Genomic DNA, 26,413 nt, shown 5'->3' with positions numbered 1-26,413 from the left:
ATTTATCAGTTTCCTATACTGACTTCTATATGTCAGATAAAACATTATGTCTATTTGTGATGCATACCTGTCACATGCACTCCCTCTATCTGGTTTCGTATGCCATTGCCTAGAATTGCTTAATATCAGAGGACATTGTTTTTCTGATACATTTTCTTTTTCACATATAAACTGATGCTAAGATTATTCTTAAACTTTATAATGAGATAACCATCTGGAACTTCCTTTAGATTTTTACTTCTTATTTTTAAGGGAACTTCTTTTAGATTAACATAGAGGGGATGTGGTCAATTAGTTCAACTTCGATACAATGGACGTTCTACACTAGCAACACATGGGTCTCTCTGATAATTTTTTTTTTTTTTGTTTTTTGGTTAAACTAGGATCTATCCTCACCCCATATCGCTTAAGCGAAGGTCCAGGGGCGCATCCTGAATGTTTGTATGTAAACCATTTTTTAATTTGATTTTTAGAGAAGTTTATTTATAGAAATAAATTATAATCTCGTATGAAAGTTGCAACCTTATTACTAATTCATGTTGTATTCCCTTTGCTTTCCGCTCTCCCCACAATTATTGTGGTGGCATGATACAAATATAAAAATAGGAAACATAAAGTACTCTTTGTTTTTTTTCCTTTCTACTTTTCCAAATTAATTGAACAAGAGAACTTAATAAACATGAGAAAGAGTAAGAGAATATGTGAATGTGAAAAGAAAAGTTTACATTCAATAGAACCCAGCAAAACAGAAACTCTGCATGGAGACAATTTACAGCCTTACACATTATCAGGTACCTTTAGCTTTTGGGTCTTATGCATGATCACAGGAAGCCTTTGGCTGATGATGCTTGGATCATTATAGGCAGCATCTTCAGAAGGGTATCCCTTCTGCACCATTTAATTAAGAAATGAGAAAAGAAAATACTTCATGCACAACGCAACAAAAAAACTTCTTTCTTTTGACAATACTACTAGTAGGAAAATTAGAAAGGTCCCATAGGAAGAAGAAGGACAAAATCACTAGTAGGAACTATTAGAAAACACCTTTAGAGAAAAATACAGTTGCTAGTTTATTAAAAGTCAGTTAGCTGACTATCTATTTCAAGTCCATAAGATAAAACAGCAACCAGATCCCATGTAGAGTAGCATGCCACCACATTACACTTAAGCAAAGCTTGACTTGAATACAACTTACATCCTTACAAAAAATGCCTTGAATACAAACCGAGTTCAAATTTGATGAACAGAAAATGCCTGTTCATTTTCCACAAGTCACACAACAATCAAATAAGTTTTGGGAAGTTGGGGAGGTTCAGAGCATCTCTTTGTTTCACAAGAGTAAACAAAACAACTAAATAATTTGAGATAGTGTCAGAAAGAAAGGCAGCATTATAATTTGTATGCAAGCACAGAACTTCAACTTACTGCAGATAAAGCCTGAAATGTGGCTTCTCTCCAGCAGATTTCTCGAAGAATAGTGGGATTTGCATTGTCATTAAAAGCACAATGCATTCGAGTGTCCCTTAGTCTCATTAGCGCTCCATCAACTCTAAGCTGTAAGAAGATCTGAATCAGTAAGTTATAACATTAAGGAAACAGAAAGAAGAAGTGACTGATAAATCATGAAGTTTCCAAAGAGCTTGGTATTTTCTTTTTCCAATTAGTTAGAATACTTCCTAAGTAAGTCCCAGAGTTAACAAATTAAGAACTTGTGCCAAAACAATTTTATCTACCAAAAATACATTGATAATTGTGCTTGGAAGGAATGCAAGTGAATTAAGAGAAATTGACTCACCCAAAATCGCAACAGGAGAAACCAACAACTTGGCATGACTCTCTAGAAAATCAAAATGTACATGATAAGTCCTTCCTTGCCATCGTCATATTGTTGGAAAAGCAGATTAAGCCACAAGGGGAAAATGGAGATTGAAGACTTACCACTTTTACAGTTAAAAGTGACACTCCACTATCAGCCAATTCATCTTCATACAAGACCACCTGTAGAGGTTAAAAGGATGACTTTTGTCATGGCAGGTACACACATAAAAAGAAAAGAGTAGATAAACGCATATGTCTGCATTGGCACAGCCTATGAATATGCTTCTAGTTATCAGCCAGGATGCCCACCTCATCATAAAAGAGAATAGGCTCTTTCGAAGCCAAAGCAACTACATCGATTTTTTCGTTGCAGTCTTCCCAATGGAGATTGCAGGTATCCTTAGAGATCTCTCCTCCTTCAAGCTGCCGTATAAAATATGAATTAATACTATAGTATCACTATCTTTCCTTTTTAAAGAATATTTCGTATCACTATCATAATATAAACAACAGTCAAATAAATAACGGAAAGGCTTTGCATCCAGAAACCTTGTAGTTCCTTCTTTTAAGCGAGGTTTAACAAAACAGAGTGAAAATGCTCAACTATAGAAAAAGATAAAATGTGCACCTTGTCTGCATCAAACTTAACAGTTTTGCTTCCGCAGTATGGCGTTGTGAATGTATAATCATAGTCCAGTATTATTTGCTGGGAGGGTTTACTGAAAATTGAGAAAAGGAATGTAAGACCGAAAACCAGTATCTCCATCAGTACACTTTCTTTTTTTTCTTTTTTTCTTTTTAAACAACAACAACTCAATCGACAGATTCACACCCACCATCAAGACACAACTATTTCTATTCCACAACAAAGTTATCAGAAAATAAATTGGAGAGAGATTCAGAAGTCGAGACATATTTCTATCCTGTCAATTGAATTTGCCAGTCTAATTTAGCTCTACAAAATTATCCCCATACTTTAGATAGTACAAAGCATATGGAGGGTCTCATAAAGCATCAATCAATCACCCTTGAAATCAAAAGAGGTACACATTTTAGTAACACGCTATAGAATTGAGTGTCAAAAAGCTACCCAAGAAAGAACAGAAAAACAAAAGTCCATCCGAGTACATAAAAGTAGCCACTGGTTTACCTTCGGAATTTCCATTGAGCAGCAGCTGGGACTTCAACTGGTGGCAAAGCTTCTTTCTTCCACCCAACTAGAGCATCAAATGCATTGAAATGAATTGTAAAGCCACTCTTAACGTGTTTCAGAGCCAAACAACTGTCCCCAAACACCATTTCTGGCATGTGATATGTCTCAAGCTTTTTCTCCCACCTGCAACAACCCACATCAAGAAACATCCCTAATATGGCATCTACCTTGAAAATAAATAAAATTGAAACTTTTTAACAGAAACCCAGCATCAAATCAAGAGCATACAGTTCGAGGGTGGAGGACTTGAGAATGGAGCGCTTGCGAGACTCGATTTCCCAACCATGGATACGGAGGCCATGGCGTCCGTCGGTCAACAGCTCAGCTCCGGCGGCTTTCAGCTCCTTCTCGTCAACCTCCACTTCCATTTTTCTGCTCACCGATTCTCCTGGTTTTCCCTTGCTTCTCTTCTTTCTTCTTCCGTCGCTTCGCGTTTTTGTTCTGGCTTCTCTATTCTACGGTCGAGTATCGACGGCTTGGGCGGGTCTCTTAAACGAGACTCGGACTTTGGAGCTGATACTGCCTCAAAACTTTTTCCGGGTTTGGTTTGGGTTAACGGTTTATACTTCTTTCTTTTCTTTTTTTTGTTTAAATATCACAAGTTGTCTCCACGTCGAAGAGTGAGATTAAATGTTAGCTTCTCTTTTTGTCAGGTATTTTTTTTTAAACTATTGTTTGTCAAGGTTTTCTCATACCACAGCAACAAAAAAAAAACTTTCTTGTAATGGGAATATCACTGTCTTACTATTCTCGACCAATAACACAATACGTGGAAACGTTAGCTTACATATCGTTTCATTATTAACCAGAATAGTAAAAAGTGTTATAGCCATTGCATGAGAGTGTTTCTCCTACCACAGGTGGGGTGAAAGCTAGTAGTTTGATACAATATTGTGTTGTTACTTGTTATTTTTAGCTTTATTTTCTTTAAAGGGTATAATTTAGTGGTAAAAGTGTTACAAATTTATTACATAAATAGTGATAGTGGACAAACAAAAATGAATATAGGTAAGTTTATTGGGCTTGCAATGGGTAGTAATAGTTGTTGCAACTTCAAAAAAGAGAATTTGTTTTCTTACATTGAAGAATACTTTCACCTCTCTTACTATCCTATAAAACTTTGTTTGAAATTGTTGTTAGCGGGTAGGCATATATTTTTTTTAATTAAGTATAGCAGTTTTTTTAAAATAAAAAACACCATAGTATAGTTGTGTGGCCATACTACTTATTTTTAAAAAATTAAGAAAAAACACCGATAGTATACTATTTTTTTATAAATAATAAATAAATAAAAAGACCCCAATTTAGCCCCACGTCTATACTCTTTAAATATATTATATTTACAAAGTAAAGCAGCACGGTCCTTTGTTTCTACGAGTATAGCCGTTAAATATATTTTATTTAAAAATTATATTTGTGCGGCCATACTATTTATTTAAAAAAATTAAGAAAAAAAGACCCCAGTATAGCCACGCAATGGTACTATTTATTAAAAAAAAATAACACACCTAATAGCTTCTAAACAACCTTTTTTTTTCTTTTTTTTACAAATTTTTTTTGAAGAGTATAGCCGCATGGTTATGCTCCGCACATAGCCGCATGGTTATACTCTGCATGACTATATTAATTATTTTAAAAAAAGGAAAAAAAATCCACAATAAGAACTAACAGCATGAAAAGCACCATTACTCAACTTGATCATTAACAGTTCCTCTTGCAATAACACTAACTGTTGGAGTTTTAGGACTCGTCGTATATAAGGGTATCTTTACTCGAAATTTTGATGTGATTTCGAAAATCATTAGACTGATAAACTTTTACTTTATCCCTCTTAGGTCCCACTATCAGTGTATTGCAAGTATCTTTCTGCTCGGGAAAGACAGTTAACAGAGAAGGTTACACTGGAAGCAAAACATAAGCTTTCTAGTTTGAGAGTTTGCAATGAAGGGTGCCCTAGGAATTTTGAACTTTTGTGGCCTACTTGCATTAGTTTATATTTTATAGTTATTAAGTTGCTAGTTTCAACATATCTAAAGCAGATATTGAAAATAGGGAAATTTCACAGTAAATCAATATGTGAGTTCAATTTTTTTATTCTTTTTTTTTTTTTTTTTAATGGGAATGTTTGCCTTTGATCTATCTTGTTCTCTTGAGTGTCACATTATTTGTCGTAGAGAATTGCATGCTTAGTTGGAGTGGTCTTGGTAATTGCTTCACTTTCAAACAACACTTTACAAGAAGAATACTACCACCTCTCTTACTATTGTACCCATAAAATTTTGTGTTGAAATTGTTGTTCTGGTTGGCAAAGAAATTGCAAAATCACCATCTTGCATTTTTTGTACAAGAAGTAAGAAATAATCTTAGCCTCTCAAATTCTTTAATAGTTAGTGAAATACGGAACGGGAAAAATACGAATAAATATGTATGTGTTTTATCCAACAAAATTTTTGCAAGTTACAGCTAAAAAGTTCAGCCACTATATAATATTTTAATATAATTTGTTTAAATATTTGATTTTTTTTATTCAATAGTATGTTAAAATTGTGTGTATAATATGTTAATTTTGTGTGTATTATTGAAAATTTTGTTAACAAAACACGTGTATTAAACATGAAAAATACATACATACGTGTACAATACATGTATTTTTTTAAACTTGTATTTTACCGAGTTTTTAAGATGTGTATGGAAAACATAAGTATTATTGAAAAATATGAACGTATGTGTATAATATGAGTATTAAATGGGGCCATACTATTTAAAGAGTACAGCCGCGTGGCTATTCACTTAAAAAAGAGCTACACGGCTATACTAGGGTCCCTTTGTTTTATAATTTTTTCCCCTAGTTTTCGTTTATCAATAAGAGTAGTTTAGAGCATTATTCATTATTAAGCCATTACACGAGTCTTTATTGTCCCCTTTTGATTTGTTACTTTTTTAGAGTTATTACCCGTATAAAGAAATTAGCATTTTCCCATTTAATACTCGTATTATACACATTTTTTGATCTTTAAATATATATATATATATATTAAAAATATAGTCATATACTTTTTTTTTTAAAGAAAAAAAGACCCAATATAGCTAGTGTTACTATTTATTAAAATTAAATAAAAAATGGGTCTGCCTAATTGCCTAGGCGACTGAATTTTTTTATTTTTTATTTTTAAATCGTCTTTTCCTTTTAGGTTAGTGAATAAGTCCACTCGGGTGTTTTGAATATAAAAAAATCTATTGTAGTGATTTCTTTTGAGCCATGCTTAGATTGAAGCCATTTTAGTCTATGTTCTCAATTAAATCCTTCACCCAAAACTCACTCCTTAACAAGGCTCATGTTCTCTAAATTTGATTCTACATTTTCTTTTATAGAGGTTGCTGCAAATCACCCAATTGTTCTTTAGCAAGGTTGTTGTTTTGGTTTATTTATTCGCTCTTATGCGTAGGTAAATCATTGACAATCATATTTCCCCATATATGTTATATATGCAGTGGTGGGTATAGCCACGATTGCGCTTCTTCATGTGGTGGTGGTAGGGTTTGTTTAGGCTCATGTATTGTTTTAGGATTTTGGTTATGTCGGGCTTGTGGGCTTTCTTTGGGCTTATGGTTAATTGTGGTGATATAGACTAATAGTTTTAGTGCGGCTTTTGTCCGTATTAGTTTGTTGCCCTATTGGGCTTGATATTTTAGATGTCTTGTTGATATTTTTAATTGTACCGTTGAAATTTATCTAAAAAAAGTTTCGCTTTGATTGAAAATAATAATAATAATAATAATTAATATACCCTTCCTTAACAAAGAAACATTTATTATGAGTCACAGAATTATATTTTCAAATAGATCGAAGTCCGGACGAAAAAATAATTAATGATACAATCAACCAACGATTTATGACTACTTATTCCATTGAAAATATATATTTTTTTAAAAAAAATTGATAGAAAAACTCTGTGGTTGCTAAATAACAAGAATCGGAAGAAATACTGAAGCTGCAAGAAATCCTACAAGTACAAAGGATAGGGAGACGAGAAAGGCGTAGTAAGTGATGAAATGCTTCGAAATAGAAAGAAAACAAAACACACAATCTTTTTTGTTTGTATTGGATTTTTGTATTTTAACAACATATCTTCATAGACCAAGAACTATGAGATCACCCCACTATTTGGCTTGGGCCAAGCCTAGTGCTAATTAAGTGTCGGGTACCTTAGTAGTTGATCTTTTGGGTTTAAACATGAGTGCTGTTATTTCCACTCCTCTGCTTTATTTTCCCACCCACCATGTAAATTTGAAGGAAAAAAAAAAAAAATCATATTTTTCCCCCTACCATTATTCCTAAAATGCCATTTAATTATTAATTCAAACAAAATAAAGTAAAATATTAATAATAAGATAACATAGAAATAAAATATAAACAAGTCTCTCTCCTTCTTTCCCCACCTTCCCGACCTACCCCAACCCCTGAAGCCCTCAACCCTAGCCAACATTCCCTCCCTCACCCCGTTCAGCCTCCATAATTCCCTCTCTTTATATGCATTAGATAATTCTTCTCTATTACTATTGCTTTCTCAGCTCCTTCTGAAATGGGTATTGTTGGGTCCAATTTTCTGCAACCTAGAGCCTCCATTGTCTACCTCCTCTCAGGAATTTGGATTCTAGAAGAGTGAGCTTCCATTATTCTATTACTTGTTATATTTATGTGTGCCCTGACTTGGTCTTGCTTAAGAATCAAGTAAAGTTCCAAGCTTTCATGGTGGCACCATCATCTTAAGCTTTCCTTCAAGATTTGGTTCAGATACGAAAAGCCCCAACAATCTTAAATGTTTCCTAGTTTGTTGAACAAGACTCGTAAACAAGTGCTAGGGGGAATGGTGGCTAGGGTTGTATAGGGGGGTGGCTGTAGAGATTCCAAGGATGGGTTGGGGGTGGCTCGGGAGGGGGAGACATAGGGAGAGAGAAATTGTTTTTCGTAAAGAAAATCTTATTTTATTATTAAATTTTAAGGAGAGTTTGAGGTTTTTTTCCCAAGTTCTTAAAAGTAATTTTACAAAAGGGTAAATTTGTCTTTAAAACTTTGATTATAAGGTGAGTGGGGGAAACAAAACAGGTGGGTAGAAATGTCAACACTCTTAAACATTATCAATTTAAAATTTTCAATTCAAGTCCTCCACCACGACAACTCATCTTAAAATAGTGTCTAAGAGCACTTCCACCCATTCACAAAGAAAGGTTATTCTTATTCACATGAATAGTGGCATCCTCAAAGGGCTTGTGGTATTTCCACCGATTATGACAACCCAGCAACCACTATTTACATGAGATGTTAAGTAATTATTTTTAAAAATCTGAAATTTTTAGTATTTTTTCAGATTTTTAATTTTATTTCGTTGCTGACATTAGCAAACCTAGGCAACAACTCAAGCTATTCTTACCTTTTGGCCTGCTCAGACTTGTGGAGCCCACCAGCTGAAGCCTGCTGGAATGTGGAAATGGGCCTTGGGCCCCCTCATGCCCTGACCAAGGCTGGCAGCTGGGAGTGCTCTAAATGTACCTAATACTAACCTTTGCCACTAGTATCCCAACGAACTATATTCAAATTCAGACCCTGAAAATGATCACTATGCCGTATGAAGTGTGCAAGCGATCACCATTGTCACTAGAGTTTATCAGAGATTTAGCATTGAAGATACATATGCATAAAAAACTCTTTCAAAATTGGACATGAAATTTGCGTTGAGGGCCGTGGATATTATGGAACAGGTTCTCGAATTATACTCAATTTGCGCACGGAACATGGGCATGCCATGAAAAGCAAAAGCTTGATTAGAAAAATTTGATATGCCTAAAAAATATATAATCCTTTATTTCACATCCACAGCAATTTACAAATATTTAGGTCCAGAGAATGAACCCAGTGAAACATAATGATTCTCAAAAACCTATTCAGTATCCAAAAGTCAACTCCAAACCTGAGGTCATAGGTGTCTCTGCATCTAAATTCTAAGCAAGCATTGACTTTAGGCACCACTCATCTACCAGCTTCAAGTTGATCAGTCCCTAACTCTTACTAGAAATGTAATTTGTTGAAAGTAATTCTTGAAAGCTAGGTCAAACTTCAAAATCAGCTTCTTTCAGAATCCAGAAAATACTTATATGTCGATGGCCTCAAAATAAATTGCAGGAATTTCGGGTAACGAAGTCAATGTTCCCACGCACGCATACTGTCCAAAAAAGTTCAATCACCATGATCAGATACATTTCTAAAAAGCAGCAATCACATGTCCTAAAACTCTCAAATTGGTTTATTGAAGGATCGGGTAGTGGATTTCCAGAAAATTTAAAGACAATGCTCCCCCTTATGGTATATTTCAGCCAACCCCTTGTGGTAAATTCCAGCCAACACTGTTTCCGGCAATGCCCCTAGTTGTATTCTCAGAAATTAAAGCTCTTTTGGAAGTTAAATCTATAATATCACCTTTATTTACATGATACCCCCTACAAGATGCAAAATTGTCACACCATAAAACCACATTACCTTTGGCCTCCTGTATTTATCTCTTACTGCTCGCAAAGAGCTTCCTTTTATATTCAACTGCAAGTCATGAATGGCATGGACACACATCTTAAAGTCGGATGGTCTATAACCAGAATATGATTGCAATGCCAAGCTCTGCAAAATTTATAAATGAAGTAACTAGAAAATCAGTCCAAATATTTCTAACAGATTCAATCATTATTCTTCCTCAAGCTAAAAGATTCGAAATATTCACTGAAATCTAGAAAAGTATTAAGCCTGCCTCCTGCATGTATTTCTCTCCCCTTAATGTACTCGTGAATTTTGTACAATTTACACCTAATAATCTCTCCACTGATTAAACTATCTCTACTGACTGGGAATGCCAAACCTCAGGTTAATCACAATACTCAATCCACTGCGTTATTTCTTACCCAAGGATGCACCTCAGGTTGGATCGTGAACCTCGAAAGGAAAATAGCTGATGCAGCAACTACTGATGGTAGGAACTGGACACAACTGTAGTCTAGCAAACTTAGCTCCACAAGATAACAACTCAAGAATTCCAATTGCGTCTTAGAAGACTGTAAAGGCAGAAATATAACAGAATCAGTGGAAAATAAAGGAGAGAATAAATCAGCATCAAAACAGCATAAAGAGGTCTCCCTACTTTGTAGTTCTCCAAGGCAGCTCTCGTTAAGATTCTGCAAATACAATAAGAAATCAACATTAATATCATTTGTCAGACACCAACTGCATAAGTGGAAGGAAAAGATAAGCATAAAAAACATACAACAACCATGGAAAACAGATGACCAAAGACTTGTCAAAGCATTATCTTGCCTGAGGAAATTCTTTGTTGTGGGAGGACCAGTATCAAAGTTCAAGAATTTGAGTACATCCCTCTCCATTTCCAACACCTAATTGTTAATTCTAAATTCAACATTAATTAAAAAGCTCACAAATAGAAATCAACTAGCAGAGCAAAGCAAGTAAAAAAAGACACTCAAGTTGGTCACCTCTTCCATGATGTAGGTATTATCTGTTATATAGCAGAAGTCTTCAACACGTGGAGGACAAATCTCTTCATACTTTCTGCATCACAAAACCATACTCAAGTCACCATGTCAAGAATGCCTACACAGTTTTAAAGATAGATCAAAGCTAAAATAGGGTATTCAATTATGTACGATGCAACGAGCATGCAAGCAACACCAAGGAGCTGTAACTTGTTCCTGCTGATAGCATATGAAGACAGGTATCTGTCAATATATGATACAGTTAGAAAGAGGGTGTCTGTAACAAGCTGGTATTCCTCAGCAACCTCCACCAACCAATCCACCAGGATTCCTCGCATGTTTGGTGATATATCATTTTGAACCCTACCCATGTAACTGGGTGAAGACCTCTTGTTCATATCCATCTGAATGATACACTACCATCAGACATAGATACCATTATCCTATCAATCTATAGCATACAAGTGTGTTTGGTGATGCAAAAATGTAGGAAGACAGAGAAAATAACAAAAAATCATACTAATTTAACTATTTGGTTTATGAATTAAGCTTCTCAAAAATTTAAATGGACCATAAGCACAACCAAACTATTGTTAATCATAAACGAAAAAACTGCCACTTGGAACTTCTAAATCTGAAATTGAATTATCAAGTATCATTTCCCAAATATGTCAACAAAACATAAAAAAATAAAAATAAAAAATCTTAAGATTATGATGGTAACCAAACAAGGTGAAGAACTCAGGAAAAGGAAAATTAGAAAGCCAACTTTAGAAATCGAACTCATGAACCAAAAACTAAAAGCAAAATCCTAAACACACATCCAAAACCAAAAGAAATGTAAACCTGATCATGTATTCAATAACGCAATCAATATCATTGGCCTAGACCCCATTCCATAACTCCAGAACCAACTAAAAAATTCCCAAAAGCTAAACACAAATGCAAATCAAGATTCACCAATCCAAACATCGAATTTCAAATCGCTACAGGAGAATTCATACCTCCAATGAAAGAAGATGGCGATATATAGAAGACGAATGATCAGACTTGCGTGGATCAACGGATCTCACAACGAGTTCAGTCTTGAGGGCCTCCCCTTCCCTCTTCGTCGTCTTCTTCTTCTTCTTCTTCTTCAAGCTACTCTTGGGTTTCTTCGGAGCCGAGTTCTGAGTGGAAACGACGTCGTTTGTCGAGTTGGATATCTCACCCAACACGATTCGCTTCTTGGGAGCTTGCAGGGACGGAGACATTGAAGGTCGCTTATTGGACGAAAGCGTGGTGCTCACGCTGTTTTCTTGCTCGTCCATGATTGAGATTTACAGAGAGGGCCTGTTTGTTTGTTTATGAAGCTTATGGGCAGAGAAGGAATGGCGGCATTTTACCATTTCGAAAATCCTTGTTCCCGCTCTTGGCAGTTTGTTAGGTTTATTGCTTTGGCTCCTAAGATATAAGTAGATACTTACCAATATTATTCGGAGAAAATAAACCACATCGCCCACTCATAATAGCGAGATCATTTTAATTAAATAGTACATTAAGATTTTATTTCTGCATAATTTTTCCCTGTCATTCTTTCATTTGATTTGGCTTTCGTACTCCAAATTTCGCGAGGGAATAGAATTAGGAATATATTTTTGGGGGTTAACAAGAAAAATTTAATCGAGTACACCTATTTTTTTCATCCCTCTCACCATTTGGTCGTATATTCTCTCACAAATTTATTTTCCCTTCTCTCTCGAGTTTTGTTCTCTGTTTTTATGGTTGAGAGCTCCTGTATACTCAATCGAACTCATTTCCCAAACAGAAAATGAATGCATGCCAACTCAAGTAGCATCCTTCAGGTTATTTGAAGAGAAAAAAAAAATGCAAAGTGCTACATTTAGTAGGTGCTAACGGGTTCACAACTTCATACTATGAAGAGTGAATTTATAGCAAGGATCAGACACTGGGATTAGAAAAATGGAACGGGCGGAAAGAGGATTAGCCAAGATTGTTTGATAGCAGCAGGGGCCTGTGTTCGAATCCCCTCCCTCAATATCACTTGTGTCAAAGAAATTTTTTTTTCGTCTGATAGCAAGAACAATATCTAGAAATGCGAATTGATGACGAGCTCATTATACAGAACAGCTTTATATAGCATTTATGACGGGGCAATTAACTCTGACTCACCTGAAACAAGACACAACCCGGGCTCATCGCTAAGTTACACGAAACGATGGCTGTAATTCTCGGATTAATCCTTCAGGGTATAGCCAGATTTCTTGCCCCACAAGATCTCTCTTGCAAGGGGTAAATGGTTAAAATTATACTCTCCTAGAGGATCAAAATTTGAATCAAGAAACAGATTTCCTTCGTCTAGTCATAACTCTGCTAGGTTTTCTATTAGTTTCTGGTTCAGCAGGAGGTGCTGGTGTCCCAGTTTTTGGATCAGGATCATCTGATCTACGCTTTCTCTTTCTATTGTTTGGAGTACTAAGCTTCGATCTGCTGCTTCCCGGAGACACCAATTCACTATCCTTGACATCCCTACTGCAGCAACCTATCATAGGATCATCTGTCCTGTGTAATTCCTTGTTTTGAGCTCCATTGTGATCAGAATCTCCAACAATTGCATCTCCTTGTTCAAGTTGTTTTCTATTTGTTTGAGGGGACAGGGCACAATTTTCTGAAGCACTTTTATCCACACCCACTTTTAAACAGTGGCGAGCATTTTCAAACCATTTGCTTACCTGCAACAATAAATTCAGATAAAGAAAACATGATATTGTACTGAAAATATTATTAGAACAGGAGATGTAATACTGATGCCAAGATGAAAGAAGGTATGACCTGCTTAGCCATTAGTCCTAGTTCCCGGGCCAGACTTTCCTTCATAGATCGGTCTGGATAATGGTTCTCCTTGAAGGATTTGCAGAGTCTCTGAAATAACAGTTGACATCATTTAAGATAAACCTCTATGTATATTTTTCTTCAAAGAGATAGAAAGAGAGCTTGAAAATCATTGAATGACAAACATATATAGACTACAGATTTTGACAAGACAAAAACCTAATCAATGGCCAAGATTGACAATCTGGCAGCATCTCATGCCAAACTGTTTGACAAGAGCTATTGTTACCTCAATTGCTTAGCTGGTGGTTGGGGGTGTGCTGTGGGGGACTGGCCTATGAAGTACTTGGGTCTCCCACTCGGTGGTAATCCTAGAGCTATTGTTTTCTGGGACCCGGTGTTCGAGAAGATTCAAAGGAGACTTCAAAAGTGGAAAAGAGCGTTTCTCTCCAGAGGGGGTAGGTTAACGTTGATTCAAGCCGTGTTGAGTAGCATCCCTACTTATTATATGTCTCTATTTAAAATGCCGGCCAGTGTTGTTAACAAACTGGAGAAGCTTATGAGATCCTTTTTATGGGAAGGTGTGGAGGAAGGAAAGAGGGATCATTTGGTTAAATGGGAGCGGGTGGCTAATTCTAAGGAGGAAGGTGGGCTTGGTGTGGGCTCTCTGAAGGAAAAGAATGAAGCTTTGCGTGCTAAATGGTTATGGCGCTTCCCCATGGAACCTAACTCTCTTTGGGCTACGGTGGTTAAAAGCAAGTATGGGTCAGCTACTAATGGGTGGGATGCTAATCCCGCTACTACAGTTACCTTTCTTAACCCTTGGAAGGACATTTCAGCGGGTTACCAAACTTTTTTACAGTGCTGCAGTTTTGAGGTGGGAAATGGGAATAGGGTCAGGTTTTGGGAGGATAGTTGGGTGAGGGAGGGGTTGTTGAAGGACTCTTTTCCGCACTTGTTTGCGCTGTCTTCAAAGCATTCCTTAAGCATTGACTGTTTTGTTGATTCTCAGGTTTTTCCTCATAATTGGGATTTTGGGTTTAGGAGAAATCTGAATGAAAGGGAGACTGTCGAGGTGATTAAGTTACTGGAAATTCTGGAAGGATTCAGATTGCGTGCTTCTAAAATGGATAGGAGAAGGTGGGATCTTGAGGAGTCGGGATCATTCACTTGCAAGTCCTTTTTGCGCAACAAGGGGAAGGTTGTGACCTTTCATCCCTTCTCTCTTGTGTGGAAGGCTAAGTCTCCCCCTAAGGTCAAAGTCTTTGTTTGGTTGGTGGCGCTTGGGAAAGTTAACACTTCGGATCTAGTCCAAAGGAAGAGACCTTTTATGTATCTGTCTCCTCAATGGTGTGTATTGTGCAAGCATAGTGAGGAGAATGTGGACCACCTTTTCTTACATTGCCCTTTTTCCTTAAGTCTTTGGGGGCTCTTCTGGAGGGAGGTTGGGACTGTTTGGGTGATTCCGAAAGGGTGCTCTGATTTCCTTTGTTCTCACTTTGTGGTTTGGGGAAAGGGGAAGTGCGCTTCAACTTTAGAGGGCTGTTTGGTCCACTCTGTTTTCTGGAACATTTGGATGGAGCGTAATAGGAGAATTTTTGAAGACTATAGGGGAGTGGGAGTGGTTGAGCTTTGGGATAGAGTTAAGTACTGGGCAGCTTTGTGGGCTTCGGTTACAAATGATTTTAAAGACTACTCTTATTCCACTATTATCAGGGATATGGCAGCTACGGTTAACTGAGGGTTGGGGGGTGTGTTGTTCTGTGGTTTTTTGGTTTTGTTCCTCCCTGTTAGTTGGGGAGGGACTGGTGCTGTTTGTTTCTCTGTGAGTTGTTTTTGTTTCTTCGGTGGTGGTTGCCTTATCCACCTCCGTGTTCTTTTGCTTAATAAAGTTCATTTCTTCTATAAAAAAACTGTTTGACAAGAGAAAACTTGAATATGTAATGTACATATATACAATTCCTCTGACTACAAAGTTACAAACATATTCTCTATGCAGTCGCCTAGCTCCCTAGGCCGATGGACTTAATTTTTTCCATTTTCGGTCTACTGACACATATTTCTCGCTTAGATTTAGGGTGGTTAACTGTACCATAGAAAGACTTTACAGACACATAGAGTCACAACTATTCGCGACAGTTCAGTCACTCTCTGTTGAACGGAAGTAGTAAAAGGGGAAAAAAAACTGAGACAGAAAGAACAAGGCATAAAATGATATAGCTTATGTACGGGGAAAATAGAAGAAATTTTTTCGACTTTATATGCTAAAAAGCGTAGAAAAAAATCACACCATAATACCTGAGTCACAGCTTCCCCGAGTCTGCTATATGTTGATCTTGATGATCCAGCTCTCCCACTAGTCGAACCAGACTTAGTAGAGCCCTTAGGTGATTTATTTGAAAAATTACTTGTATCTTCAACATTTGACTTTCGATGAGGCTTTCTCCTAGGAGTATTCTCATTCTCGTCTACATCAGGTTTTAAATCTTTGGTGATTACTCCATTCTTAATGTTTGATGTTTTTCCATTTGGTGACCTATTAGCAACTTGTCCAGTACCTTTCTTCCTTTTCCTTTGTATGGCAATATCATTCCAATCTTCATCATCACTTGAATCAGTAGGAACATTTCCATATGCCTCCTTTACACATCAGGGTAAATAGAACAAGCATAAGCAAACTAGAGAGTGGAATAGAACACGACAAGAAAAATAACAAAGTAGTACTGTGATACAAAGCACTGATAACCTAGCTGTAGAACAATGCATTTGTTCTTTCAAGCACAGTACTATACTCTACCAGATAACAAAGCATAAACAACACCGGAATGAAACATACAACAGAGATTTATAAATTATAACCTATTTCATACTGCATAGCAGATTTCAGTCATTTATTTATCATTTATTTGTTTGAGGGAAGGAGCCCTGGATTTTGAAGCACTGCCCACTATGCACGTGTAGCTTTGAAACACCACAACCAAATCTTGAAGTTAGCCAGGAAGAAAGAACCCATGTGAGGGTGGTCAAGGTAAAAAATAACCAGTTTGAATTGCATTTCTGTGTAGTAGGAATTTTATATTTAGTCCAAATTACTGCCGGTTAAAAGTTAAAACAAAATACTGTGTTAATGGAGATAAACAAGGACCAGAGGAGAACTGTGTTGCTTCCATAAAATACAACATGATGAATTCCCAATATTCAGAGAGAAAGGCAACAAACAAGTGTTTTTTCAAGTCCCCCAAGAAAGAAAAGTCATATCCCGATGATCGCCGATTTCATTCAAGTAAAGAAAAAAAAATTAGAATCCTAAATCAAGTTAGAATTAACAAGACAGACATATATGTAATAATGCATTTATGTACTACTGCTACAGCAGAAGGAATTGATTTCAATGTGTTCAATCAACTCTTGCATATACCATTAAGAACTGAAACCAAGTACAATCATAAATGACAGAAAGGACAGTATAACAATCAAAATTCTGAGGCCTAGAGTAACAATTATTCTGTTTAGGGAGATGAGAATCATATTTCCCCAATTCAAACAGCAAAGTACACTAGGAAACTTGTGGAGTACAAATACCCTACCATGATATTAGACAAGACAACAAGTGCAGTTGGAAGGTTCATAAAATCATAGTTAAAAAATACATGGAGGCAACAAGGCAATAAGATTATACTTTAAAAAGACACTCACATCATGCAGCCTTTTGTAGTCCAGCCTTTCTATGTGTCTTTTCCCAGAAAGAGATGCTGATTCACCTTGGCCAGGACCTGACTCTAATAAAGATATCAACTCATCTTTTAAAGAATGTTTCTTTTGCCCGCGTCTGGAACTTCGTTCGCCAGAGCCTCTATGAGGCTTACTATCATCCAATGACGTTGATTTGGAACCTTCAACATCTTCGGAAGACATAATATTATCGTCAAGAGCAGCTCCAAGATCCTCAGAGTCCGATGTAAAATCAGAACTTGAACTTTCCTGCTTAACATCCTCATTGACATCTGGAGCATAAGGATTATAGTCATCATCCTCTGAATCCTCAGAAGGAAGCCCCAAGTACTGCTCGTCATTACTTTTTGGAGTCTCAAGTCCATCAGACGCAGATGCATATTCAGATTCATCAGAACTTGATTCTTCTCCCTCAACTTTATTATCCGTTTCTGGACCATCAGGGTCATAATCATTATCATCAGAATCATCTGATGGAAGTCCATGGTTGTCCTGATTTTCTCCTGCTGATGCTGCTGCAGCTGCTTCAGGAAATACCTTCTGCACATGAAATAGGAGCAAGATCAGAGATCGAGTGTTTAATTAAAAAGACAAAACCAATGCAGCCTTTGACATTAACCTCCCAGCTGTCAGTGACAGAAAGATCTGTTCCTTGAGAGTCATTAAGTAAATCAATGCAATCAACTTTGCAGTCACATCCAGGGCATAGCCAACCCTCATCATCAGGGGGGACTGCAAGCCAAACAAATAAGTAAGCAACTGATGAATCATAAATAACCAAAAACAAGGGAGTGCTCTGGTCATTACTGTCTTCACTCAAAAGTGGTGGCTCTAGACAGAACTGGTGGAACCCACGGTCACAAGCACCATCACAGAGGATAATATCATTATCAAGAGACACATCCTTGGAGCCACATTTTGCACAGAATATCTGCCCAATATTTAAAGTTCCGAAATAAAGTTATTCTTCACGTAAGAAATAGAAAAGAATAAGAAATCAGAACCTATACACAGAAGAATAAATATAAAAAAATACAACACTATTCTCATGCCAGAGGAAAAAAAATCAGATGACCAAATTATGTCAAATGAGAGAATTAGAATTTTCTTAACGAGTGGAACAACTTAAAATTGAAGAATGCTCCTACATCCTCACTGTCAATCTGTCCTTCGGAATCAAATAAAGATTCTGGAAACATTCCTTCGGCACATAGTGACTCAAGACGTTGAAATAGATCTCTTATCTTCAACTTGCGTCTAAGTATTTCAGAAGTAGCTCGTTGAAGCTCCTTTTCTGGCTTTAGTTTTTCCAGACTGCAAAAATTAGAAAAGAAGTCAGAAGCCAAAGCCCAAGATTTACCTTAAAAAGTAGAAAATTAAACATAAACCAATTGAAGAGTGAAAACATTCCCAGAAGGCCTCAAGTATTCAACAAAACAAGATCTTTCTGAAACTAAACCATCTAAATCCTCTAGCATCCGATAACTAAAGCAACCAACTAGACATAAAAGAATGACTATGATCATAAAGAAAATGGTATAGAACAACTTATGCACCTGGATCCTTTCCAACCTTCACCAGAATAAGCATCAATCAGAGATTTCTCATAGCCTATCCGGTTCAGCAAATATCTCAGATGCGTCCTGATTCTTGAAAATTCATTAGCTATGGCTCTATTGTCTCGTCTGTTCTTTCTCTTCTTCCTTTTTTTCTCTTCTCCGTTACTTCCATTGGCAATACTATTACTGGATTCAAGAGTTGCAACATTATTACTTAATTTAAGATCTTTAGGTTTCTCTTTCTCCCCTGTCCTTGAGCGCAGAACTCGGTCACTGCGAACAAAAGATCTAGACATATACTTCCTCTTTCTTGATTTTGGATTTTTCTTATCCTTAGGTCCTAAGCAGCTAGAAATCTTCAATGCATTCTTTGATGGTGTTTCCGACCGTTGAAGACTAGAATTTTGGGTCACATCTTCTGGAAGTGGTTCCATTTCTTTATCAATAAGACTCTTGATTGCATCTTCAGGGGGTGGTTCTGAATGTCCAATAGGAGAATCCTCGGTCATAGCTTCAATAGAGGGCCCCGGTTGTTCAAAAACAATAGAGCTGGATACTGCTTTGCTAGTTTTAACTTCTTCATTTTGGGCAGGTACAGAGTCAAGCTGATATTTCTGTTTTGCTGGTTCACTAGGTACACTTCCAGAACCAAATTCATTTATCTGCTGTAATGTAATTTGGTGAGAGCATGAAATTTTTTCGCTCTGACAAGTCTTGCTCACATCTTCAGGAGGCAGTCCTGCTTGGTCATTGAGAGAAGCCATGTTCACATTTTCACTAATTGGCTGCAATTGTTCACTGCCACTGCAGATGGGTAGTGGCATAATGGTTTGTAACAGTTCATTTTGTACACAAAATGAGCCAGAAGGATGCTTTTCTTCAGCTGGTTCACTAGATGAAGTTCCAAAACCAGAATCATTTGTCTGTTCCAATGAAATTTGTCCAGAGCATGAAGTTTTATCAGTCTGATTATTCACATCCGGATCTTCATGAGGCATTTCCAATTGTTCAGTAAGAGAATTCTTGGTTACATTTTGAGCATCGCTTTGACTACTCTTGTTCACATCTTCAGCAGGCAGTCCCAAATTTTCAACATGAGAATTCTCAGTCAGATTTTCAGAGAATGACTGTGACTGCTCCTCAGGATTGTTAGATGCTTTGCAGATTTCCAGTAGCTCATTTTGAACAACTTTGCAGCCAATGTTTTCTTTGGTTTTTTCACTACATTGACTTTCAGAACCAATTTCATGTATCTGTCCTGACGTACTTTCCTCTTGGCATTTTGCAGTTTGACTACTCACACATTCTGGAGGAATTTCCAGTTGTGCAGCATCAGCCATATTAAAGTGATAAGCATATACAGGGATAAATATGAGTAGCTCTATCTGTTTGGTTCTCCGTGAAGAAGTTGGTTTTATTTTTTTTGAGGACTCAAGCCCAAGAGAAAGGGTAGTAATGTTACCCAAATAACTATGTAGAGAATAACCGATCAATACCTCTTTCCACTTTGCTATCCAGTCTTACTTAACAAACATAAAATCTTTAACATTCAATATGTATCCAACTTCGCATTAATAATTCTCACCCCAAAATGACAATGCAAAGAGGAGTTCCAACCATATAACTACTTCTGATGCTGTTGCATTGAATAACACCAGACACCTGCAGCAGGGGTCCAAAGATTATAAAATTTCCATTTGGAAACCAAGAATAACAACCCTCCCCCATTAGTAGAGAACGAAATGAAAACAAGGAAAAAAGCGTTTCTCATCTTCTTAATAAAACATTGAATTAACCCATTGCTCTTAACTAGGTATATATGGGAGTACAAGGTAGAAAATAACAGTGACATAAGAAGTGATGAGAAAGTAGGAAAATGCTTTCAAGTGCTAATCTAGCTACACTAAGCAGCACTGGCCACACAGATCATGAGAACAAGGATGCCACAAAAACTCCAAAAAACTTGCATTTGGAATAAAGATTATGCAGCCCAGAATCGTAGCCTTTGATCACTTGTCCTAAATTTTCTAGTGTCAGCTTCTTCGGCAACATGCATCTAACTGAGAGTACATTTGAAATTTGTCTCGAAAACTATTCACCCACATAATGTTTACATACATGCATGCACAAAAGAATTATTTTGTAATAAGGTTCTTAAATCAGGACCTATTTTGCAACCATCGCAAAAGATATGAATGGTCTTGAGATGTATCTCTCCTACAATGCATGTTCAGTTGTTCCTATCTAATAACTAAACAGTTAAGAAATGGGTTCTTATTTAAAGACAGGATTATTAGTGAACTATTCATATAGAGGAGTGTTCAGACATGCACAGTTTAATAAGGCAAAAAAATGTTTCCGTTCAAAACAATTCAGGAAAAAAAAAAAACCTCAATGGTGAATTAATAACACAAAACTCAGCAGTAATGCTAAAACGTTTATAATCTAGCTGGGTAAGTCCCCTGCCTAATCAAAGCTTAACATTAAGTATCATTCACGTACTTCAATATGCAAATGCTTATTTCCAGCTACCATACTTTGAAAACTCCATTTCTAAGATATAAAAAACAAACATAATCAAAAGCTTTCTAGCTCATAACCTCTGCTTGGTTGCCGAGAAACGCCACGAAAAGAACCGCAAAAGAAAAACACTATGTCCACTTAACCTGCAGCTCAGCTCACTTCATTGCCACAAAACAACAACAAAACTAATAACATTTCCTATACCTCAGTTATCTCAGCAGAAATCAAGCAGCTACGGAAAAGCTCAAAAGGGTATTAGAAACTCAGTTCAGGCAACTTCTCCAACAATAATCAAATTGGAGAAGAAGAACAAGACCTAAAGCATGAGAAGCTTTTTCTCAGAAACCTAATACCCAAAAAAAAAATTTAAGAGTCATTTATGCTTAAAAAGTTACCTGGTGAATCTAGTAGTTTCCACCGCTAGAGAGAGAGAGAAAGAGAATTGGAATGGAGTTGGATCTGTGTGTGTATTTTGAGTTTGTGTGGTTGTGTGTGTTCCCGATACTTGTTCACACCGCCCAGGGGAAAGAAGCGGTTCTCACTAAACACTGTCCTCTATAAATCTGGGCCACCGCTGCGCTTGCTTTTTCCACCCTCCTCTATGCTATTTTGCGCATGGGGTGTGTTTTCTCTTGGGTTTTATGGGTGGGATGGGCCTTGATCATATGACCCATTGTTGTTTTCGTGTATGGTTTGTTTTTGGGTTTGGATATGATGGGACTATCTACTTGATTAGGCCCAATTATTGTAATTATTTTGAACAAGATCCTCTATGTCAGGGCGCTTCCAGCTGTGCCCCTTGTCCGGGCAACAGGAGACCCAAGCCCCAATTTGTAGTTCCAGTATGCTTCTACAGCCCTGGCAACACATGGGTCCCACCAAACTAGGTCAGCCCAAAGGCAAGAACATTTTGGGTTTGCTAACATCATCGCTTCTCATACCAAAACTCTATACAAATTCCTCTCCTCATATCTCATGTGAATAGTAGTTGCCCTTGAATTGTCATGACAATGGGTGGAAACACCACAAGCCTTTTACAAGGGCTGCACTATTCACATAAATTGTAACAACCCTTACTTTGCCCTTACCATTTGCCATAACAAATTAGTGGAAGTGCTCTAAGGTGCGGTATAAGATAACTTGTCAACAAGGTGGCAATCTAGAGCCTCCAATATAAGGACTGAAGTTCGAATATCCCTCTCACTCATTTGTCAAAGAAGAGAAAAATATCATGACGGTAAACGTTTGGGAATTTGTGATCGTCTACTAATGATATGTATCATGTAAAAACTCTAAGTGTTTTGTGTCCATAAAAGTCCATGCCTATAAGGCCCGAATTTAAGGCTCATCGTGCGAGTACGACTAGACCTGTGCAAATTACTCTATTATTATTCGAATTTGGAATCTCTTCCAACATTTGAAAATAAATTATTGGTTTTTACAAATAAGCCCATTTTAGCAAGACATATTGTGCAAAAACTCATATATAATTTATTTGGAGAGAAAACTCCAAAACTAGTCACTTATCATTTTCTAATTGGTTCTTAGAAAATTCTAACACACTAAGAACTAATTAGAAAATGACAAGTGACTAGTTTTGAATTTTTGTCTACAAATAAACTATATATGGATTTTTTTTAAAAAAAAATATATCACTAGCCCCTTGGCATGTGCCAATTGGTTTTATTTTTTATTATTTTTTTATTTGTAGAATTCAGAAAAGATAACATGGGTAGTTATGTTCCATAAAAGTATGACATATTATCTTATTTTGTTTTTAATTTTAATTTTTTTAATATGAAAAAAAAATGTGAATTTACCATATTACATTAAATTAATAATTTTAATTCTTAATATTTGAATTAACCAAATGGCATTTTCTGGTATTTTGAATGTTTCACCATTCTTTGCATTTTGTTTTATATAATACTAGCCCCTGCCAGTTGGTTTTATTATTTATTTATTTTTAGAATTAAGAAAAGATAATATGGGTAGCTATGTTTCATAAAAGTATGACCTATTATCTAATTTTATTTTAAATTTAAATTTTTTTAAATATGAAAAAGTGTGAATTTATCATATTATCCTCATTTAATTAGTAATTTTAATTCTTACTGTTTGAATTAACCAATGATATTTTTTAATAATTTGAATATTTCACCATGCTCTGCTTTTTATTTTATATAGATAAATATCATGTTGGAATGAGTCTACTAATAAAAAGCCGAAAAAATTATGCCCCGAAATCCATAAGATGTGCCTTGGTTACAAACAAACTTATTGCTCTTTTCTCCGTACAAAGGGTAGGCAAAAGCATGACTACACACTAATTGCTCTATCTAGCTTCTAGGATAGGTTCAATCCCTAGTCCAGGGTAAGGACAATATGCCTCCTCTAAGGACAACAAAACTTAAGAAAGAGCCACACATCTAACTTATGCTAGATAGAATATATGCCTATATCTTAAAAGGAGGCTAAAAGTCATTAATATGCTAAAGAAAAATTGTTTGTTTTCTAAATTTCCCGTTTTGTCCTTATGCATGTGTTGTGTATTGGTTAATTTGAGTGTAATTTTATATTAATTAATTAATTAATTAACACGGTAAGAATCATTATTTATGCATGCAAATGCAATGCGGCGTGCGCCGTTACCTTTGGACTGGACTCTGGAGGAGGAAATTACAGACTTTGACTGGAGACTGGAAATGAAAATCCACGGAGACTTGGGAAGTGATTAGGAAACCAGCGCTCTGTGCTGTGCTGTGCTGCGCTGTGCGCGCATGTTAGATCCCCACCGTTATGTTTCACGTGAATCGGGAACGAGGATGCGCATTGCGCATTTACAAAATTTCCACGTGCAGTGCGGAGCTATTTTATTGCACGGACGACTTTTGACTTTCGAGTCAAAAATTGAAATTGCTGGCTGCCTGCCGCTTGTTTTCACCGTCCAACCCACCTTCCTTATTAGCACCGCGTTTGCTCCACTTCGCGACTAATCAAATCAAACTCTTCCTTTCTCTTCAATTTCTCAAAAGACTATTATTCCTTTTTTTGGGGTCCATCTCACACTTTTAAGACTAAATCCAATAATGCTAAATGTACCATCTTTATGGGTTGAATGTTGATCATATATTTCACAAGTGTGTGACATGTTCAGGTCTCTTGTTTCTTGTATAGGTGAGTTTCGTTGTGATATTTGGGATGAAAAGTCTTTACGTATAATCTTACAGTTAAGATTTTCTACAACTTTCTTACTACACGTGCCGAGGCATAATGTGATTAACGGATATCTTATGTTGGTGCTACTTCTATAATGAGTACGAGTATATATGACTGTGTCAATTCACCTAAAGTATTTTATAAAAAATTACACCTAAGGTGTGCCCTAAATATTGTGATTAGTAAATGGGGTTCGTTCAATAAACTTCTTTTGAAAAATAAAATATAATTGTACAAACAAGTAGCTATAATTTTTAGTCTTGAGACCCAAGTTGGAACTGGGGTAATACTATTAATACCCAAAATAATTAATGGCCAGCTAACAAGATATATATGAAGTGTTCCGTATTTCAATTAATAATTAGTTTGTACGGCCAGAAAGTCGGTTTACATGATTGAAATTGATCATCTCTGAGTCTAATCAAGTTTTGTGGTCTTAATCTAATAACCGACCAAGATGACTAATTTAGACGTTTGAAACATTCGTCCGTCATTCACTTATTAATCACGAAATTATTTTATTTTATTTTATTTTTCACGTCAGATCCCTTCTGCAGACCAAACATTGCTCTCTTTAATTTTCTTCTGTATCCTGCTAACCCTAGTTACAGTATTTTATTTTGCATCAGAACATGTTCTTGGTTTCCATTCTTGAACAGAAAACAGGAATTAATGTCCACCAAATTGGAGTTTGTGACTTTGTCTGCAAGATTAATCAGTTGCTAACAAAAGAAGGATCACAAGCATATGCAAGCTTCCTAGTCAGAAGCACCTCGAAAGCTTGGATTAAAGAACTGTAAAATACTTGTTAATCTTTGTTATACTACTTAATTAGGTCCTGTCGTCCAACTTGTGTTCTAAAGAATAAATTTTTTTCCTGCAGAACAGTACAAACCTAGAATTTTCCTTGCAACAATTTTTTTATCTGTTGCACTTAAGACTACCTGAATTGTTTATTCATGCAAGTAGGTATTATTGTCCAACCAATCCGCTACCGGTCTCCCAAACGCATGAGTTATGTTGTTCAATAAATTAACAGGTATTTAAATCCTAATATTTTCTTATCAGACAGTCTGATATGTTATGTATATTATTAAACTATGAATCACCACAGTGCACAATAATAATATGCGGATAATAACATGCGGATGTCCGTATTTTAATTAATTAATTTGATGTATGCCCCTCCTCCGCCCATGATATATGCATGCATTGTGTTTTAAATTTAGCTTTGTAAAGACAAACATCTTTAGTGGGAACTTATCCCTATTATCTGAAATGAGTGAGACAGAAAGAGAGAGCTGGTCAGTCTTATGTTTAATCAATTCAGAGCAAACATATAAATATATTATCATAATAAAATAATGATGTAAGCTAAATTCAGCCTAATGATGTATACTAATTACTGTTTCGTGGTCCCTTTTTAATTTCAAATATGGCTGAACAAACAAATTGAAAAGAAAAGCTCCTTTACGTGTCTCTATCTTTTGCAGCCTTGCCAGGGCATAAAGTTGTTGAGAAGTCAAGGTCTCTACAGCCATTCTTTTTCCATGAAAACCTAACTCACAAATAAAGCAAACCCTATTTCGGCTTCTAGTCCAAAGTCCTTGCCACACAATTTGACCGTGGAAAAAAAACCCCAGATGAGGAATTGGATAGAGCATTTTAGATTTTGTATGCCCCCAAATTTTGACACCGGCCAAAACAAGCTCTTCAAATCCGGCAAGAAATTGTGGCGTGTGGCTGTTGGTTCACGGCACCGCAATATAATTATTGGTTTTTTTTTCCCCTCACATAGTGTGTTGCATGCAAAGAGATATAAAAGTCTATGAAAATTAGTTATTTGGATGGCATAATTTGGAGTTTTCTCAACAACTTTGATTTTTTTTATATTTGTTATATTTTCCACAATTTCGTGAGCATTCTTCATATGGTGTCTGCTGCGATTGGTCATCCCGGCTGACCCAAAATTGAAAAATGCATG

The 26,413-nt window shown here is 36.3% G+C and overlaps 3 protein-coding genes across 5 annotated transcripts; all 3 read right to left on the bottom strand.

Moving 5' to 3' along the window:
• Window positions 1-605: 605 nt before the first annotated feature.
• LOC103335171 (TIP41-like family protein) lies at window positions 606-3,557 on the bottom strand. The gene is made up of 8 exons (XM_008238181.2): window positions 3,260-3,557; window positions 2,969-3,154; window positions 2,447-2,537; window positions 2,128-2,241; window positions 1,939-1,998; window positions 1,796-1,837; window positions 1,426-1,554; window positions 606-888 (listed from the first exon to the last, which is right to left on the bottom strand). The coding sequence occupies exons 1-8, from the start codon at window positions 3,397-3,399 to the stop codon at window positions 778-780; spliced, it is 873 nt and encodes a 290-aa protein (XP_008236403.2). The 5' UTR covers window positions 3,400-3,557; the 3' UTR covers window positions 606-777.
• A 5,306-nt stretch (window positions 3,558-8,863) lies between these two features.
• Window positions 8,864-12,073, bottom strand: LOC103335172 (cyclin-A3-4-like). The gene is made up of 8 exons (XM_008238182.3): window positions 11,569-12,073; window positions 10,736-10,968; window positions 10,565-10,640; window positions 10,389-10,465; window positions 10,216-10,249; window positions 9,980-10,129; window positions 9,567-9,701; window positions 8,864-9,252 (listed from the first exon to the last, which is right to left on the bottom strand). The coding sequence occupies exons 1-8, from the start codon at window positions 11,872-11,874 to the stop codon at window positions 9,181-9,183; spliced, it is 1,083 nt and encodes a 360-aa protein (XP_008236404.3). The 5' UTR covers window positions 11,875-12,073; the 3' UTR covers window positions 8,864-9,180.
• Window positions 12,074-12,654: 581 nt separating this feature from the next.
• Window positions 12,655-21,821, bottom strand: HAT3.1 (Homeodomain-like protein with RING/FYVE/PHD-type zinc finger domain-containing protein). Of its 3 annotated transcripts, XM_089054372.1 has the most exons (10): window positions 21,606-21,780; window positions 21,288-21,368; window positions 18,685-20,349; window positions 18,277-18,442; window positions 17,936-18,059; window positions 17,748-17,860; window positions 17,093-17,668; window positions 15,695-16,036; window positions 13,397-13,486; window positions 12,655-13,296 (listed from the first exon to the last, which is right to left on the bottom strand). In XM_089054372.1, exons 3-10 carry the CDS (start codon window positions 20,025-20,027, stop codon window positions 12,901-12,903), a joined length of 3,150 nt encoding a protein of 1,049 aa, XP_088910498.1. In that variant the 5' UTR covers window positions 20,028-20,349; window positions 21,288-21,368; window positions 21,606-21,780; the 3' UTR covers window positions 12,655-12,900. The 3 variants fall into 3 exon arrangements, with proteins under 3 accessions (XP_088910498.1, XP_008236405.2, XP_088910497.1); XM_008238183.3 differs by lacking the exon at window positions 21,288-21,368 and having other exon boundaries at window positions 21,606-21,821; XM_089054371.1 differs by lacking the exon at window positions 21,606-21,780 and having other exon boundaries at window positions 21,288-21,526.
• Window positions 21,822-26,413: the final 4,592 nt, after the last annotated feature.

This window comes from Prunus mume, linkage group LG6, assembly GCF_029339155.1.
Source record: "Prunus mume cultivar Tortuosa linkage group LG6, ASM2933915v1, whole genome shotgun sequence".
NCBI classification, from domain to species: Eukaryota; Viridiplantae; Streptophyta; class Magnoliopsida; order Rosales; family Rosaceae; genus Prunus; species Prunus mume.
This window is presented reverse-complemented; position numbering and strand designations above follow the sequence as displayed.

Excerpts from the sequence above, each read along its gene's own strand:
- LOC103335171 (XM_008238181.2), bottom strand. The coding sequence starts at position 3,399 with ATGGAAGTGGAGGTTGACGAGAAGGAGCTGAAAGCCGCCGGAGCTGAG. Across the intron at positions 1,838-1,938 it reads CACTTTTAACTGTAAAAGTG|AGAGTCATGCCAAGTTGTTG; the intron begins GTAAGTCTTCAA and ends TTGATTTTCTAG. Across the intron at positions 1,555-1,795 it reads TTCTCCTGTTGCGATTTTGG|CTTAGAGTTGATGGAGCGCT; the intron begins GTGAGTCAATTT and ends ATCTTCTTACAG.
- LOC103335172 (XM_008238182.3), bottom strand. The coding sequence starts at position 11,874 with ATGGACGAGCAAGAAAACAGCGTGAGCACCACGCTTTCGTCCAATAAG. Across the intron at positions 10,250-10,388 it reads ACAACAAAGAATTTCCTCAG|AATCTTAACGAGAGCTGCCT; the intron begins GCAAGATAATGC and ends TTGTATTTGCAG. Across the intron at positions 10,130-10,215 it reads CTGCCTTGGAGAACTACAAA|TCTTCTAAGACGCAATTGGA; the intron begins GTAGGGAGACCT and ends CTGCCTTTACAG.
- HAT3.1 (XM_008238183.3), bottom strand. The coding sequence starts at position 20,027 with ATGGCTGATGCTGCACAACTGGAAATTCCTCCAGAATGTGTGAGTAGT. Across the intron at positions 18,060-18,276 it reads GACAGATTGACAGTGAGGAT|ATATTCTGTGCAAAATGTGG; the intron begins GTAGGAGCATTC and ends AATATTGGGCAG. Across the intron at positions 16,037-17,092 it reads ACTACAAAAGGCTGCATGAT|GAGGCATATGGAAATGTTCC; the intron begins GTGAGTGTCTTT and ends TGATGTGTAAAG.